This window comes from Tasmannia lanceolata, unplaced genomic scaffold (assembly GCF_043159265.1).
Source record: "Tasmannia lanceolata isolate RefF3 unplaced genomic scaffold, GAP_Taslan_0.1 ptg000004l, whole genome shotgun sequence".
In the NCBI taxonomy this organism is placed as follows: domain Eukaryota; kingdom Viridiplantae; phylum Streptophyta; class Magnoliopsida; order Canellales; family Winteraceae; genus Tasmannia; species Tasmannia lanceolata.
Genome location: NW_027518681.1, coordinates 13,930,967 through 13,949,350, shown reverse-complemented (window position 1 = coordinate 13,949,350; position 18,384 = coordinate 13,930,967). Strand labels below are relative to the sequence as shown.

The following is an 18,384-nucleotide window of genomic DNA, read 5'->3' as shown; positions in this document are numbered from 1 at the left end:
CATTTCCCATGTGCTTTTCCTTTTTGGAGGTCTGTCTTTCGCTCTTTGTTTCTAACCTCTACTCCCTGTCCTTATGTTCAGCTCTTCCATTTGTTCTTGTGTTATGGTCAAAAAAGATATGAAAATTGTTACGTGCCTAATCGGCCGTAACGGAAATAAACAAAATAAAAGAGAAATAGAGGGGGGGATGGTTGATTCGAGGCAACCGGACCTCCTAGAGGCTCCATTCGAGAGGAGCCATGACTCTCCAAAACAAAGTCTCCTTTGCTGTAAATTATCTTCTCTTCTTTTCTTTCTTTCTTTCTTTCATTCATTAGATTACTACTACATAAATACAAGCAAGAGAGAGTGCCACATCACAAGCACACTTACTCACTAACAAGACACATCACAAATAACTAATACTCACTACTTAACACATACACCATAACTAACGCCTATAAGTCTAAAAACACATTCCCACAACTAACACCCACACCATAATTATTATGCACATAACAAAAATGTTATCAGCACTATCATATTTTGATGATCGCACTCCTCACTTTATTAAAAAGTAAGGTATGGCCCGCATCATTGGATAATCTGAAATGTACCCTCTATAAGTCGGAGGGTTACAATCAGCCTATGGAAAAGATTTTTGGGGCACAACCTATTTAGACTGTCGCCCATCTAATGGAAAGGGTTAGGATCAGCCTATGTTGTGAGCCATACTTTACTTTTTAATAAAGTGAGGAGTGCGATCGTTAATATGGGTGAGCATTATTCGGTTAAAACGGAATAACCGAACCGAATTGGTCGGTTCGGTTCGGTTTTATTCTTTTCGATTCGGTTTTGGTTTTCTAAAAAAAAAAAAAAAATTTGGTTTATTGAAATTATGGACGAAAACCATTTTTTCCAAAAAAAAAGTGCTATATTTGCACTCCGTAGGATGATCAAAATTGTCCATTTGATTGATCACAACTTAATTAGGTTGTGCTAAAAAAGTATTATCCTAGCCCTCCGATCCAAAATGAGATTTTGATTTTTTTTTTCCCTCTTTTTCTCTCACAATTTGGTTATTCGGTTATAATTGAATTTTTATTCGGTTTGGTTTCGGTTACCAATCAGGACCCTAAAGCCTAAATTGAAGATCCAGGTGAATAGGGTTGGTTCCTGTTATCTCTTTTTCGTGTGTTAAATAAGTAGGAACTTATAACATATTTGTTCTTTCCAAGCTTTTCCAAAAAAATTCCTGCAATCCAAGCAATCTTAGGAAAATCCATGATTAGTGTTAGCATGTTTTGCGCACAGTGGCTAACATATTACAAAGAAGCTTCAGTCGTTCAAAGGATATTATTTGAGCCTTGGTTATAGTTCTTTGTGTGTGTGTGTGTGAAATAAGTAGGGACACAAGTTTGAAGACCTAAGAAGATGGAAAATAGTGCTATAGAAGAGGTATCAGTAGATCAGCACACAGCAGTTTGGGGTTGAGGAAAACATCACAAAGGAGGTCCTATGCCCTCGTGCAAATACTCCCCTCGGATCCAAGGAAGAAAATCTATTCAACATTCTAAGACATGGACTTAGAAGCAAAGATGGGTGATGAAGAGAGTGAAGAGGACACTGGATCAGAGGACTTTTTTTTACCCTGAAGAGGTTTCCTCATTAAAATCCTCCTTAGAAAAGGAGAACAATCAAACAAACACAAAAGATCCCAAAGAATGTCCAAAAAAGAATCTATCATTGGCTGATGAATGTAAACAAGTCCACCTATTTCCAGTCGAGCGCGCATGAGGATAGTGGTGAAGAATAAACTCTACAAGTTGAGGAATCAAAGAAATCATGGCATGAAGTTCACAAGAAAATTTGGCCAAAACGCTCACAAATAGCCCAACATAACCCTTCCAAATTAGTTGATTAAGTAATTCACAAGCATTGAGCATTTTGAGCTCTTAGGCTTAGTCTTTGTTGCTCATATGTGCCGAGCCTTGTTTTTCCCTCTCCCGCATGTTCTGACTTAGGGTTGGTTTTGTGCTTTTATTGTATCATCTTTCTCTTTATCTAATAAATCGGTAGGGGTCCCTGCTAAACCCCACCTTGCCCCCAAAAAAAAAGGGTAGGAACTTTAACACATTTGTTCTTTCCTAGCTTTTCGAAAAAACTCCTCCAAACAGAGCCTTATCCTCCTAAATGTTAGCATTAGGGCTGCAACTCGGGTCGGGTTTTGGAGAACCCAACCCTACCTGAGAAATATCTCGGGTCAGGTCGGGTTGGGTTTTTTTTCGGAAAATCGAAGGTTCCCAAACCCGGCCCTACCCATGATAAATCTCGGGTCGGTTCGGGTCAGTTCGGGTTTTTTCACGTTGACACAATTTTTTAAGGAAAATTCTTATTTGACAAGGCAACTCAACTCATTGAAGCAGAAATTACACTCACATTACACTTGAATCAAACAATGATGTAATTACACTCACATCACACTTGAATCAAACAATGCTGTAATCAAACAATGTTGTAATTACAATCAAACAATGCTGAATCAACTCAACTCATAGAAGTAGAAATTACACTCACATACAGTAACAGTGGGTGCGTGAGTTTTCACTTTTAACTAACAATAAAAAAAAATGTACATACTATAACTTATGTAACTCGGGTCGGGCCCCTTCAAACCCGGCTCGACCTGAGATTCATGCGGGCTTTTGAATGCTCAACCCGGCTCGACCCAAAACCCATGAAACTTGAACCCAACCCAGGCTATTTTCGGGTCGGGTAAAACCTAGCTCGAGTTGCAGCCCTAGTTAGCATGCCATGTTCAAAGGATACTATTTGACCCCATATCCAGCACTTCTCAGTGTTAACGTGCCGGATCCGGAAGTTAATCAGGTTCAAATTTGCCTTGCAATTGGATCGAACCCAAATTCAGGGTATTCTTCTTTTTTCTGCCAAATCTCTGACCTAATCCTGCCCATTAACACCCTTATTTGGATTCCACATTTATGATGGACTAATTTGAGAAATATAACTTATGATTAAGGATTAGAATTTCAAATCATTAAATTTTGGCACCACAACCATTGGAATGATAAAGATGAAGGTTTGTTGAGATCTTATGTATATGAGAACATATAAGGAAATGGAGAAGGGAAGAAAATAATAATCAGTTTTCTCTCTTTACCAACATGAAAATAAAAATAACCAAACAAATTAATAGAAACTCGGTATGCCTCCATAGATATGAGACAGATATACACACGCATCCACACTTAAAACCCAGAGTATCACTTCACTTACCAATCCCAAAACAAAGCATTGTAGAGAAGAGAAATTCAATTTTAGTCTCATTGTAATTGAATAAATTAAGAAGAATATAAGATCAAATGAAGAGGTAGTGATCAGGGTGCATAAGGGTTGCGCCTCTGGCTGGGGTTGGAGTTCATTTCTCGTGAACTCTCGCTGGCACTGCTTGAGCTGGAGGGGTGGAGTCCATATTCGCTGGTCGGCCCGCTGTATCCGTTGCTCCCAAACTCCCCACTACCCAGCGCCATCTTTCGAAATTTTCTCATGTCAGAGGTGTATGATGAACCTGTATCGTAGTCGGAGCTCCCGTTTGAGCCAAATGGTGTGCTTTGCCCAGGTTTCACTCCTTCGTTCAAGTCCTCAAGCGAGGAGTCGCCTTCCAGTGCACGTGCGATCTGCTCCATTAAAAGTTTTATTTATTCATCATGCCAAAAGTATGGGATGGTATCAATATAATGCATTTAATAGCTATTAAATTTTGCCACCAAGTTTCCCAGGACTATGGCCCCACTGGATCCCCTATGTCCCAAATGGAGTGAGGTTATCCAGAGCTGGGCTGTCAAATGAATAGTAGCAGGGTCCACTGTTCCGTAGTGGGCCCGCCTCATTGTAGAACAATACTAAAGCATGGATGTGATTTACATTTATAAGGTATTTAATAGTTAAAGAGGAAAGTTTATATTTATAAGGTTTAAATAATCTGGGAGGTACCTAAATTAAATCTTCTGTTTATATAGTATTAGATTCATAAATACCTGGCTCATTTTAGGGCGCCTCTTTGCAGAATGGCGAACACTTGCAGCGGCACATGCAACCATGCCTGCCATCTCATTGGGGTTGTAGTTGTCCTCCAGGCGTGGGTCCACCAGTTCCGAGAAGTTACCATCCTCCAATGCTTTTGTCAAAACAGGCCTTGCCTGTTCCAGGAGTAGAATTAAGAGAAGAAAAGATAAATGATATTCCCACTCCATGTATCGATAAAACGAGATTGGTGTAAAATGAATTGAAAAAATATATGAAGTTAAGAACCCAGGGAATGAGAAATACATACCCAATCTACTAAGCTATCGTCCATGAGTTGGCTATCCACAGGCCTTCGTCCAGTTATCAACTCCAACAGCATCACTCCATATGAGAAAACATCAGATTTCTCTGTTAGTTTTCCACTTGATGCGTACTCGGGAGCCAAATACCTGGATATCACAAGATTTTAATCTTTTAACTAATACACGATTTACCACTGAAAGTCAATTAGTAAAACCTTGCTCACCCAAAAGTCCCCATCACACGTGTAGAAACATGAGTGTAGTTATCAGAAGAAAGCTTTGCCAATCCAAAGTCCGCCACCTGGATGAGTTTCACGTGTCAAGCCAACTACAATGTAGATAAATGTTGTGTATATGTGTGTGTGAATGTTAACATGAGGTCATGCTTCAGCATGTGCTTCTACATCGATGATACTTTGATATGTCCAATGTACATGAACCTTGACAAGTGCACGCATATTGTGCCTCTGGATGTGTATGCCTGTATGCATGGATGGTATATATACATGTCCTACATTCATGTACATGGAAATGTCATTTCCACCCTTTCTGCATTCCCACCTTTGGCTCGTTTTTTTTTTTTTTTTTTTTTCAAGAAAAGACAAGCAAAAGGGAGTGGAACTGCTGAGAAAGGGGTGGAAATATCATCTCCCTGATTTCATACAGAATCATGAATAAGGCACCTACCATGGCTTCAAATTTGAGGTCCAGAAGAATGTTGGCAGCTTTGATATCACGATGTATGATGCGAGGGTGGCCTGCATGTGTAAGATAAAAAAACAGAAACTTGTCAGCAAATGAAAGAGAGATATTCCTAGAGCCTCTATATGGCATTTACTAGCTAGGACACATCCCTGGGAGTCTGCTGGGATGTCGATGCTGTATAGGCAATCAAACAAGGGGTCCTGCAGATGTGAAAACTAAATGCCACACAGGGTTTTGTGCAACCAAACACACCTTAAAGCTCATTTTTGTAAACCTTTTAGATATCGTTTTTCTTATTCCATAATCAAAGCTTTTCCCATCTGATGGCCTATATTTGAGGAATACCTTTGTAAATTTGATAAATGACACTTGAAGGATACGAATTTACTTACAATCTTCGTGAAGGTAAGCAAGCCCTTTTGCAGATCCCAATGCGATCTTGAGTCTGGTCGGAAAATCCATTGTGGGACGACCTTTTCCTGCAATCACATGTTAGAATTTGATCAAGTAAACATAGACGCATCAAAAGGTAATCCAAGTACAACGTGACGGTCGGTGGAGGAGGCCGTGGTGGTGTTATAAGTAGAAATTACTTAGGCCGTGTTCGTTTTGGATTTTGAGTTCAAAATTGAATGGTTCGCCCAAATTTTGAGTGCTATAATCGGTTCTCGAATCAAAATCAATTCTCAGAATCCAAAATGAACACGGGCTTGGGAGATATTGCAAAATCAATTCATAAATAGGACCACAGTAATGCCTCAGCATCATCGTCCTTTTAGCTCATTAAGAGTGGGCCCACCACATTAGTCATCACAAATTTCATCAGAATGGGTATGAAAATGACTCAATAGTGGTTATGTACTCTTCTGTTCTCAGTGACCAAACTACCCTCACAAGAAATCTACTAATAATACCACACCGTAGAGCTTACCATGGAGATGGTATTCAAGAGTATTATTGGGAACAAACTCATAGACCAACATCCTCTGCCCGCCGGCGATGCAATATCCAACGAGTGACACGAGGTGGCGGTGGTGGACCCGGCTAATGATTTCGACCTCAGCCTGGAACTCTCGTTCGCCCTGTCCGCTGCCGGACTTGAGTTGCTTCACAGCTATGTCTTTGCCACTAGGCAACACTCCCTTGTACACATATCCAAAGCCCCCTTGTCCCAATAAGTTGGCCTGAGAGAATCCACCAGTTGCTTCCGCAAGCTCGTCATAGGAGAAGGTACTCTTGTTGAATCCGAGAGCAATTGTCGGAGAAGGTGGGGGCAATGCCGGACCATGTGGGCCCGAAAAATTGGAGCTCATGTCGCTACTGTGCATCATCGAAGGTGGAGGTGGTGCACCCCACCCGTTTCCTGGATGCCCCATCGCTCCCGGAGGGGGAGGAAGTTTCACGACGTGGTCTATCGATTGGGGAACGCTGTGCCAGTTCGGATGCTGACCACTATTATAGTAGTCACTACCTGTTAAAACCATCAATCAATTTATAATCACTTTAATTAGATCACTTAATCTAATTAATCAAGAAATACACTAACTATATGCTAGTTAAATTTCTTTATCCCTTGAAAGAAAATTTGGTTTTGGTTATTGTTGTTGCCGTAGTTTTGGCCATCTACATTTAATGACCAAAATTTAAATATAATTGGGCATAATATAGTTTAGTTGGCTTCATTTTTGGGCTATAGAAGATCCAACATAGGGCTTACCAAATGAAGGGTCTAGATCAACCAAAGATGGGGCCTATGACTGTCTTTGCCTAATGGGACTACAAAGAGGTCCAGCTGTCCAGCACCACCAAGCATTAATCATCTCTAGAATTACACTTCTAATCATGGCTACCTATAGAGGCTGTTCTCAATGAGAATAGCAAGGTGGGATTTGTTTTTATCCTTGGGATCAGCTTGCTATCTTCGGTTCACGTCGAGAAGAGCCTCCCAATGGATAGTGTATGCTAGACAAACAGGGTAGCCAATCCAAGGAATTTATCCAAATATGAGTTTTTATATGGTGAGTGGCTGTGTAGTCTAGTGTTTTTCAAAAAGTTCGGTATGGCCCACTCAATAGGATGATCAAAACTGTCCATTTTTTTGGGCCACAACCCAAACCAGTTGTGTCCCAAAACTCATTTCCACAATACGATTCTAAACTATGATAATGTGCAGTTCGTCTATAGATGCATTGTGGCCCAACAAATGGACGTTTGGATCATCTTACGGAGTGGACAGTAAATTACTTTAAGGGGTGCAACTCAGGTCGATTTTTGGGAATTCGGGTTGAGATTTTACCTATTGTACCTTAAATCGGGTCAACCCAAGTTGCACCCCTAATTACTTTCTGAAAAATAGTGGACTGTACTGCCACAAAACATATAAAATATTGTCCGAATACAATTATTAAGTCAGGATGGTCAATCCCGAAACAGCTTATGGAAAGATTTTTATCCCCGTGGAGAATAGCTCCATGATTAAGTTGCAAAAAGAAATAGGGTTCGAGTACCTTTAGGAGGTTTACGAGATCCTCCACGAGAAGGATCTCCATAATACTGCATGCCATCACGTGGTCTCTTCTTCTTCTTGGTGCAACACAAGTAGACTACAAGCAACATAATAAAAAATAATGCGACACCGGCAGTAACTCCGACAACCAGAGGTATGTTCACGCTCGAAGAAGAATCCGTGGACGACGTGGAAGACCGGGAACTCTTGGAGGGTGTTTTTTTAGAATGTGGAGGTGGTGGTGGCGAATGCCCAGAAGAAGAAGATGGGGTTAATGGAGGTGGCGGTGGAACAAGGGAAGATGACCCTGGTGGGGGAGGCGGAGAATTGTTATCTGACGACTGTGGTGGAGGAGGGGGCGAGTGGGAAGAATTAGAGGGGGGAGATGGAGAGGAATTAGATGGCGGTGGAGCGGAGTCTTGAGGGGGTGGGGATGAAGGAGTGGTTGTTGGAGATGGTGATGATTTTGGGGGTGGTGGGGGTGAGGATGATGTTGGTGGTGGTGATTGTGATGCCGGCGGGGGTGGGGGTGAGGAATCTGCGGGTGGTGATGATGAAGATTGGGGAGGTGGAGATGAGAAATCTGGAGGTGGGGAGGATGATGTTGGAGGCGCAGGGGGCGATGGAGAGTCCGGCGACGGAGCAGTCTGAGGGGTCGAAGCCATTTGCTAATTTTCCGGGCAGAATTTACGTCAAAACACGCCGGAAAACTCCACCCCTCCTGTAACTGCTCGTCTACAAATAGCCTTCAATCAAGGAATACTGAAATAAACAACATGCATAAAAGACAAGAACAGGAGAATAAGCAAACAAAATTTATAGATGAAGCTATAAAAGAAAAGGCAAATGTTATTTCCACCCGCTTTTGCTCGTCTTTTTTCCAAAAAAATGACAGCTTATCCCCTCCTTTTGTTTGTCTGTTAGTAAAATTTCACGAAAAGACAAACAAAAGGGGATGGAAATGCAGGGTAAGGGAGGTGAAATTATAGTTTGGGTGGGTGGAGTTAGGCTTCTCATGCGCCACAAACAGAGAAAGGAACCGATGTGTGCACCCAATTTTTTGATAGATAAACCTCCTATTGTTTATTTTAAAGTAAATTGCTAATGGCGTGTAAGAAAATACATTAGAAGGAAATTTCTAATGGGGCGGTTGGGCATGTGGATTATTTTACCCTAGATAACTTTTGAGAAATGGAAGAGAGTTGGGGTGTTAAGAGGCATGGAACAAATTAATCAATCAAAACTCAGAACACATTCGTCCCCTTCTCTTTTGATAGTTTACCGCCTTCTTTAAAAACTAATTAAAAGCCAACTCAATTTAGATGTATTTTTAAAACCAAAAAAATATCCCTCAAAGAATTGAGAAATAAAGATGAACCCAGTTAACATTTGTGAAGAAGAAATGGAGGGAGAGAGAGAGAGAACCTGATTATAGTTGAAGAAGAAGGGAGAAGGATTAACAGAGAAGGGCGAGAGTATAGCCCTTGTTGCTTAGCGCTGCTCTGGGGATCCTTGGACGGACCTCCTCCTTCTCTAATCAAACCCCTTTCTCTCCCACACAATATTTGCTTTGCTATTTTTAAATGGGGTTTCCATAAAACCTGCGAGAGAGAGAGAGAGAGAGACAAAGGCGTACACCGCTTGCCTTTTTCTTTTCTTCTGTTGTCTCTCGCCACCGTCCGTTCTACTGGTTTGTTACATGTTTTACCTATTCCTGGCTGGACGTTACCGTTTTCTACTCCCTCTTTCTGGATCATTCCTTTCCACCTCTCATTTCCTAGTTACTCATTACTACAGCTCTCTCTCTCTCTCTCTCTCTCTCTCTCTCTCTCTCTGCAATAAATAACTATAATCAAGAAACTTGATAAAATAGAACTTGGATAGAGATCTAAGAAACAAAAAGTGAAGAAGGAAATCGGTTACCCTTCTTCACCCTCTCCCTATATTTTAGGGCATTACGAAATCAGCGGGGAGAAATATGGCTCTGATTTCCATTGCCTCCTCCTCAAAAACCATCAGACATGGTAATAGGAACTCATACTAATAGGTATCAATGCAGACGAAAATGCCCAGGTTTGCCCCATGTCTGTACTGATCAACTTCACTTGGTAGTAGGGCATCAATATAAGTTGCTGCAAAATTAGTTCATAACTCAGATTCGTTTTCAATTTACTCAGATTTTGGATTTTAGATTACATTAGGGGCATTCATACTTTGTGTGACACTAAAAAAACCACTACTCATTTTTCAGGAGAAGGAACTGAAAAACGGAAGGAAGAAAGGAGACGAGGGAGAAAGGGGCGACATATTTTCTCGCACTGAGATCTTCATTTCGTGATTTTCGCTCCTGAGAATAGCGAGAGGGTGAAGATGGGTAACCGATTGATTACCTTTTCCACCGGTTTCCAACGCTATTAAATCTGGACCCTAAAGAGTTATCGTGCGGCTCTGGGATAGCCGACGAATCAATTCACCATGTGTCCCCACGCACGTGAAAGTGAAACGTTCTCCACCAAATTCACCTCCTCCTTACTTACTCAAAGAAACTTTATTGTGTTCTCCTAATTTCCAAATATTCATTTCAAATACTTTCAAATACTGATAAATTATAAGAAGGTTTTCACTAATATGGAATGAATTACAAAGATGCTAAAGAGTGATTTTAGGGGTGCAACTTGGGCAGGCTCAACCGAAATAAGTCAGGTTAAGGGCTTGGGCAACCCGACCCGAGTCAACCCAACATTTTTAATAAATTTTTTTATGTTTTAAGCTTAAAATCTCGGGTTGGGTTAGATCGGGTTGAACTCGGATTGGGTCGGGATCGGGTTCCCAACCCGACGCGAGTTGCACCCCTAGTTTTTATAGAACACTTAAAAGATAAAAAGGGAAAGATGAAGAGTAACTATCCATGGCAAGAGATAAAAGATAGAAATCCTATCTATACTAAATCTAGCTTAGTTGCCATTCTAACCAAACTGCCTATCCAACCACACACCCAAATCAGCGGTGAATCTCACATATTCTAACAAATACCCTGCAACAATCAAAAGAAAAAAAAGAGCATGCAAATATTTTGAAAGGCATAGTCAAAACTTGATAAACCACGTGTTCGTTCCTTTTTACTTGTTTCCTCTTTAATTCAGGAAGTGCTAGGGACAATCTTCCAACTCAAGAAAGTGATAGCATGCACCCCTCCGTGCTTCTTATCTGATTCTCTTAAACTCTAAACTCAAGCATGCCTCTCTCTCTCTCTCTCTCTCTCTCTCTCTCTCTCTCTCTCATGGAACTAAGCAAAATAATTTGTTAAATAAAAGAAGGGAAAGGCAGCTGAAATGGTGAGATTCATTTAAAAGAGGGAACACGCATTCAAATTTCAAACTCAACTTATCCAATAAAATCACTCTAATGAGATTCACTTAGGGCCCGTTTGGATACCCCTTGGATTTGGATTTGGAGGTGAATTTGAATTTCCAAAATCCATGGATTTGAAATCAAGAATTTTAAAATTCACAAATTTATAAATAATGTCGTTTGGATGACCACGTATAGATTTAGATTTCAAATATAAATTAATTTTTTTTTGTTTGGATGCTCTTTGGATTTGAATTTGAAATGTAACAAAACCAAAAAGCCATAAAATACTTGATATATGGGCATTTCAGTCATTTTCCATGATCCAAGGGTATTCTAGTCATTTTACCCTATATGAGGGTATTTTGATCATTTTTTGTCATAAGGGTGTTTTAGTCATTTTCCTTGACTCGAGGTATTTGGTCATTTTCACTCGGTATAGCTGTATTCCAGTCATGTTGTATGACCCGGAAGTATTCTAGTCATTTTACCTAATATAGCGTATTTTTATCATTTTTATCTCATGATGGTATTTTTAGTCATTTTTCATGAGCCATAGGTCATTTTTACTTGATATAGAGGTATTTCGATAATTTTCCATGATCTTTGGGTATTTTAGTCATTTTACCCTATATGAGGTTATTTTGATCATTTTTATGTCATAATGTTGTGAAGCAATTCTATTTAAAAAATGGGATCAAGGGCCTCTTCGTTTTGGATCCTGAGAATAGATTTTGGGTCCAAAACTGATTATAGAACTAAAGAACACAATTTTTAGTCCGATAATCAGCTTCGTGCGGAAATCAATTCTCAAAATCCAAAACGAAAAGGGCCTAAAGCTTTGACAGAAGTAAAACATGCAAAATGAAAGTCTGGTATCGAGAACATCAGAAATGAGGAAACAGGAAATGGTCATTACAAGAATAAACAGAATATATGAAATAATGATCAATCAGTAATATGTATATCTAAACTACTCTTCTATGACAGAAGGGTAAGATCATCCCACTGCGGGAGAAAATACTCTGCCCGTAACACCAGGGCAAGTGACAAGAATAAACAGGAAAACATGCAAAAGGGCCTAAAGCTTTGACAGAAGTAAAACATGCAAAATGAAAATCTGGCATCGAGAACATTAGAAATGAGGAAACAGGAAATGGTCATTACAAGAATAAACAGAATATATGAAATAATGATCAATAGGTAATATGTATACATAAATCTAAACTACTCTTCTATGACAAAAGCGTAAGATCATCCCACTACGGGAGAAAATACTCTGCCCGTAACACCAGGGCAAGTGACAAGAACTTGAATGCCTAACATGATGTGGGGCACCCCTGCCCTCTTGTTTCTCATCTATCCATAGATTGCCTCGATCCATGATCAGTACACATCAGGATTCTATAACAAACACACATTTACTTTCCCAATACATGAACAATTCCAACTGCCACTGTTCTAATGCTTTTAAAGATTGAACCCGGATCACTGTGCCCACTTCCACAAGAACACGCGTAAAGTGATTGGGAACGGTGATCTGGTGGGGCAACACAGAAAATCTGCAGCAATATTAATAACAGTAACTGTCCGATCATTGGAATCTCAGCCCGTCGAATGTGGACCACTGGTCATTCTTGGTTCAATCTTTTTTAACCATCCATTTGAAGATTTCGCTCACAAAAGAGAGATGCACACGAAAAAATGAAAGATACTGATTTTCTGTATCAAAAATGTATGGTGGAAATGCACTCCATGGGGCACTTCAGCTCATACGAATCATAGTAGCATCAGACATGATTCTTTTTTAAGATACATTCGTTCGAATAGATCTGTTGCACTTTATAATATGAAATTTACTTTCTCTTAAAAGATCAACTATAAAAAAAAATCTAGAGAAGCCTCGCAGTTTATAGTTATTCAGGGAGTTTTAAGAAACAGTAGCGGAATACAAGTTGGAAAGTAAACAGTGACAACAAGATAATTAAGATTTGAATAAGGTAATTAGGATTTACCATTCAGAAAAAAACAAGATAATTAAGATTTAAACAAGGATGACTAATCTGCCACTTACATCTCATCTTCCTCACCACTCTTCAAAGCATTCTTTGCTATGCATTGAAAAGCTTCTTCCACATTGATACCCTCCTTGGCAGAAGTTTCAAAGTAAGGAATATTTCCTTTTGAGGCACACCAAGCACGGGCTTTTTTCTCTGAGACCTGAGAGGAAAAGTCAATGAATTAAACGGTGGAGGCCAATAAATTTAACACTGGAAACGAGAGTAAGCAAAATCAACGTGAAGAAATAAAAAATCCAGCCTACCACTCTGCTGTTTCCACCATCCACGTCAACCTTATTTCCCAAAACCACAAAGGGAAAATTTTCTGGGTCTGAGGGGCTTGCCTGTTAAAGGATTCTTCCTGTCAGCTCATTTTTGAAGAATAAATATAATGAGACTTGAGATCTGAAACAGTACCTGAATAAGGAACTCTTCTCGCCAATTGTTCAAATCCTCAAATGACTTCATTACGTTTACATCATAATATACGAGAACACAGCAATCTGCACCACGGTAGAAAGCAACACCAAGGCTTTGGAATCGTTCCTGACCGGCTGTATCCCATATCTGCCAAAAACAATAAATGTGACCTCTAAATCGGAGATAAGGAGTTACAAAACCTAAAATCGTGTGCTTGTAAGCGGACCATATTCACTGGCAGAACAGAAGAGGAATATCCATCCATGAGATTAGATGAAGAAATACTTGCAAGTCTATTGGATGGTAAGCCTAGGAAGGGAATAAGCATTGTCCCAGTAAAGATAAATTGTCCAGTTCTTTGATGCCAGTAAATAAGGACATAGCAATTTTAAGACAGGCAGTCATTTGACGAAATGAGCCTATAACTGTAATTTGGAACCCCAGATGTCTGTAGTGTCAACCAAACTGGAATGAGCAGGAATAGGACCAAATTGCACCAAACATGTAATTGTCTCCAACATGTGTGGTATGGCAGAAGCATATGTGGTGGTGTGTAGATTGTGGAATGGATGCATTAACAACATAGCTAGGACTGTCAGTCAAGATTTTATATTTCAGTTTCAATTTTGGCACAGAAACGAAAACATTTTGGTTTTGTTTGGAAATTCTGGTGGAAATTTTGTAAAATCACAAAAATGTATGGAAACATATGCATATGATGAAATTTTAGGATGAAACTTCGGGAAATGCTAGAATAAGCATAACTACATACTTCGAAACCATCACATAAGCAAGAAAGCCATCCATAATGGCTTAATCACATCGAACACTAAGTGACATGCGTTGTTGCTAGAACAGTAAAGTCAATAAAGAAGTATAATCTCATGAACTATAAGTTATCTTTCAAAAAAAAAAAATGTAATGATGTACAGGAAAGTACAACAACCCGTAATCCCTCTAAGGACCCCAACTCTATGTTAATAGCACATAGAATTAAGATGTGGTATTGGTCCCATGCTGATCTGACATCCCATGCATAATGTACAGTTACTTTGTTGTGCAATCCAATAATATAATGCTGCCTAACATATATTATTCACTATATTAATGAAATGAAATGAAATGCCAAATGAAATGGCTTACAAAAAACATTTCCCCATCGTTCACGCATTTCGGTCGAAATTTCGATGGAAACAATGAAATGGAACAAATCCATTGAAATTTCACTTTGGAGGGGATGGAAACGAAAACATCTCAACCATTTCATGTGTGCTTCGATGGAAATTTAAAACCATGATGCTTACATGCAAGTAACCCTCAATGATCCACTATGGCTCATCAAAGATGCCTCTACCTGAAACAACTTTAATCATTGAGTGTGTTTGGTGTTTCTTAAGTTATATTAGATAGGTCCCACTATACAAATTGTTCAAGTCATTTTTAAGTCACTTTAAATGACTTATTGCGTACCAAATATAGGAGCCATCATTAATGGAACTATTTGTAATTACTTGTATGTGGTTATTATATACAAAAAAAGTTCATGGGGCTGAACATGAACTTACATGAACATCTCTCTCTCTCTCTCTCTCTCTCTCTCTCTCTCTCTCTCTCTCTCTCTCTCTCTCTCTCTCTCTCTCCGTTTTTCGTCTCCCTCTTCTTCTTCAGGAAAATAAGAATACACAAATTAAAGTGGTCAGGCAAAGATGCCTACATCCACGTGTGGGATATGATCTTCCGCAATGAGAAAGTAATAAAACTTGATTACAACGGGATTAACCCGAAACCACAAACCATAACCCTTCCCTCTGTCTTCTAATCCATGATCTAATAGCCCCATCAATGACTTTATACATTAGATTTTAATGCAAAAAAACGACATAATTCACGTAGGTTTGACTAGAAAGTGGTGGCTAGTGTCAAATTTAACAATAAAGGAAAGTTTACGCATGATTCAGTATTTTTTCTCATAACAATTCCAAACAATTTACAATGCATCGCTCAGATCAAGTTATTTTATATAAAATATTTGCCTAACAACTCGCCAACTCAACTCTAAACTAGACCGAGTCAACTGAGTACCAACTTGGCAAGTTTGTAAATCATGAAAAAACAAAAACTCTCCAAGTTGAAAGTATGAGAGAGAGAGAGAGGCGTTAGGTAAGCATTCTTTTTAATTCTGCTCTTCTCCTTCATTGTAATTTCTTTTGCTTGGTAGAGTTTGAAAGGAAGAAAGAGGGGAAGAGCTGGTTTATATTTCCCTTTTCTACTATGCAAATGAAGGGAATAAAAAGAGAGAAGGACAAGTTCTTCTCTAATTGTTCTTGTGCTAAACTCAAGTGCTTTTACCTTTTCTTTAGTACACTTAACAGTCAATGCTATGGCTAACACATCTCTTTAAAGGGCTCATTTTATTCAGGCAACTTGACTCAAGATGCCTTTGACCAATTTCTCCGAGTTTTGAGTTTATGACATTTTCTGAAATGACTCGGTTTCAAGAGGTCCTAATCTATGATCCAGTACCTACTTAGTGATCACCGGTCATTGTTGATATATTTGTAATTTTACCAAATACATTAAATACTCCAAAGAGTTTCTTAAATCAATTAGAAAATAATAATCCCTTCAGAGGAAATAGTCTTCGGAAAACATATAGCCAATTGACCACTCTAATGAGGGTTATTAAAATTTCATCATTGAGCTGCTGAAGAATGTATTTCTTCAAATCAACTGCTTCCTGACAAAAAATCTACCCCTCCCAATACTTGAGAAGTGAACTACTTATAAGCTAGGACAATAGTGGACCTAAAGAAGTCGGTCCAGCTAAAAAAGACACAGGATGAACGGAGAAAGGATGTACCATCTCCTGTAAGAACTGCAAAGCTCACTATCCTTCATTCTCACTTGTATGTCAAAATATATTAAGCACCTGTATGAGCTGTTATAGCCAATACAATCCAATCCTGATGAATAAGCATTTTTTTAAGAACCAGGACCAGTTTTCTACTTCTTCAAAATTGTATATGGAATTAATTGGGAAGGGATATGGGTTGCCAATTGTAATATCAAGTTACAAGACCAGCTTTCTTTTGATGTTTAATTTTATGCAGCCGAATGCCATAAGTAGAAGAAAACATGTATGGGCACAAATATTCAACTGCATCTCAAAAGAAGCGTGAAACAATTCATATGTTCTGATCTCAAGACTTTTACAATTTTCTTACACGAGGATCAACAGAGCAAACCAAATTTTCAGATACAGTTACACAAATAGATATGAACAATTCTCACCATGTAAATATTTATGGACTGGCTGAGGCTAATATTATTGCTATGAAGAGAGAACCTAGACAAGTTACTGAAGCAGTTGAAAAATCAAAGGCTTCAGCATTTGCAATAGATCTAAGAGGAGTGTGTATGGGGTTTTCATGCCGACAGCTGTCCTATGCCTTTCAGCTGCACATTTTGTAGAAAAGGGATTTGGCTTTGATGGTCCTACTTTTGATCTATGATGCTAACTAGGACTGGTTAGAATTTTTATTTTTCCTTAGTTTGGAATATTTTGCAACACTTGATCAAACCATAAATAAAAATTACACACCAAATTGCCAATTACACCATCCTGACAAGGATACGGCTGAATAGACAGCGAATTCAAAAGGAAAAACTTGCAAACAAAAAGTGACCACCAGATCAATCAGATACATTGTAGATTTGTAGTAATGTTCCAAGTATAAAATATTTAGAAATTATAATGAAAATCTGTTAGATGATAAATAAAAAAATCAGGGGCAGGAACTCACCTGCAAGGTGAAGAGCCTATCTTCAAACTGCACTTCTTTTGTCAAGAAATCTGCCCCAATAGTGGCCTTGTATTGATTGCTAAACTTCCTGTTCACATATCTAAAAGCAAATTCTCAAGAAAAAAGAGAGCAAAGATCCTGATAAATGTAAAAAGTAATGAAAAACAAAAGAGGTAGAAAAAAGAGCAATGGAACTCTATTGACTATATCTCAAACAACCCCCACCCCCAACCTGGCAATTGATTTAGTGCCCTCGTTATTTATTTATTTTTTGTCTACAGTTTAAGTGCCCTTGTTATTCTTATTCTCAATCGATCTCCAGCGTTTTGGGGTTCAATCGGCCAGATAAGTCCCCCAACACATGACATACAGATCCCACACCCGTTGAATCATCTCTTCACTCACAGCCTCATAGATACATTGGAGCTGGATGTCCCAAGTATTTAAAAAAGATTCGGATATATCACTTCCTTGACAAGCCCTCGAGCCTCCTCATAGAAGCCGCCAGGTCACCCCGATGGCCGAATTCTATGGTACAGAAAGCTTTAATAATAATAATTGGGCCATGAGAGACCTTAATAATTATTGCAAAAGAAGGGGCCTGCTGATAGAGCTGGGCGGGGAGGCGATACTAGTTCTCAGGTCAGAGCCCTGGCAAGTGAGTGATCATCCTTCTCCCAATAAAGTGGTGGGATTGATTGTTTCAAACTGAGTCCTCTGACTAGTAGAGAGGGCAGACAGTTCCCTTGCATGTGCACGACAGGTAGGGGTGCCAAAATTGGCCGAACCGAACCGAAACCGAGCCCAAACTGAACCGAAAATTTGGTTTCAAATTTCGGTTCTGTTCGGTTTGGGGTCAAACCGAACCGTTGCCCCCGATTCCCAATGAATATGCGTAAGGGGGGGCAAAATTGGCCAAAACCGAACCGAAAATTCGGTTTCAAATTTCGGTTCGGTTTTGGTTTGGGGGTCAAACCGAACCGAAACCAAACCATTGCCACCCCTAATGACAGGTTTCCCTGGAAAATGGGGATTTGCTAAAAGGGGGAATATATCACTTCCTATTTATTAATAGGTACAGTTTGGTATTAAAAAACATGGCAAATACTCAGAATTTTAAAATGGTCTGGGGCATGGGCATGTACCTGCAGTTGTATGATTTTTTTTGGTCAGTCCCTAAAGATTCTCTCAACTCAACAGACCAGTTTGCA

At 39.3% G+C, this 18,384-nt stretch overlaps 2 protein-coding genes across 5 annotated transcripts; both read right to left on the bottom strand.

Annotated features, from left to right (window-relative positions):
* Window positions 1–3,136: 3,136 nt before the first annotated feature.
* On the bottom strand, window positions 3,137–13,104 carry LOC143875595 (proline-rich receptor-like protein kinase PERK15). Of its 4 annotated transcripts, none has more exons than XM_077377191.1 (9): window positions 12,965–13,104; window positions 7,541–8,301; window positions 5,965–6,504; window positions 5,426–5,512; window positions 5,016–5,086; window positions 4,553–4,629; window positions 4,334–4,475; window positions 4,038–4,199; window positions 3,137–3,677 (listed from the first exon to the last, which is right to left on the bottom strand). In XM_077377191.1, the coding sequence occupies exons 2-9, from the start codon at window positions 8,202–8,204 to the stop codon at window positions 3,378–3,380; spliced, it is 2,043 nt and encodes a 680-aa protein (XP_077233306.1). In that variant the 5' UTR covers window positions 8,205–8,301; window positions 12,965–13,104; the 3' UTR covers window positions 3,137–3,377. The 4 variants fall into 4 exon arrangements, with proteins under 4 accessions (XP_077233306.1, XP_077233310.1, XP_077233307.1 ...); XM_077377195.1 differs by having other exon boundaries at window positions 7,541–8,285; window positions 12,965–13,103; XM_077377192.1 differs by lacking the exon at window positions 12,965–13,104 and adding an exon at window positions 8,965–9,325.
* LOC143875596 (ras-related protein Rab7-like) lies at window positions 12,784–17,864 on the bottom strand. The gene is made up of 4 exons (XM_077377196.1): window positions 17,174–17,864; window positions 13,368–13,517; window positions 13,214–13,294; window positions 12,784–13,110 (listed from the first exon to the last, which is right to left on the bottom strand). Exons 2-4 carry the CDS (start codon window positions 13,416–13,418, stop codon window positions 12,961–12,963), a joined length of 282 nt encoding a protein of 93 aa, XP_077233311.1. The 5' UTR covers window positions 13,419–13,517; window positions 17,174–17,864; the 3' UTR covers window positions 12,784–12,960.
* Window positions 17,865–18,384: the final 520 nt, after the last annotated feature.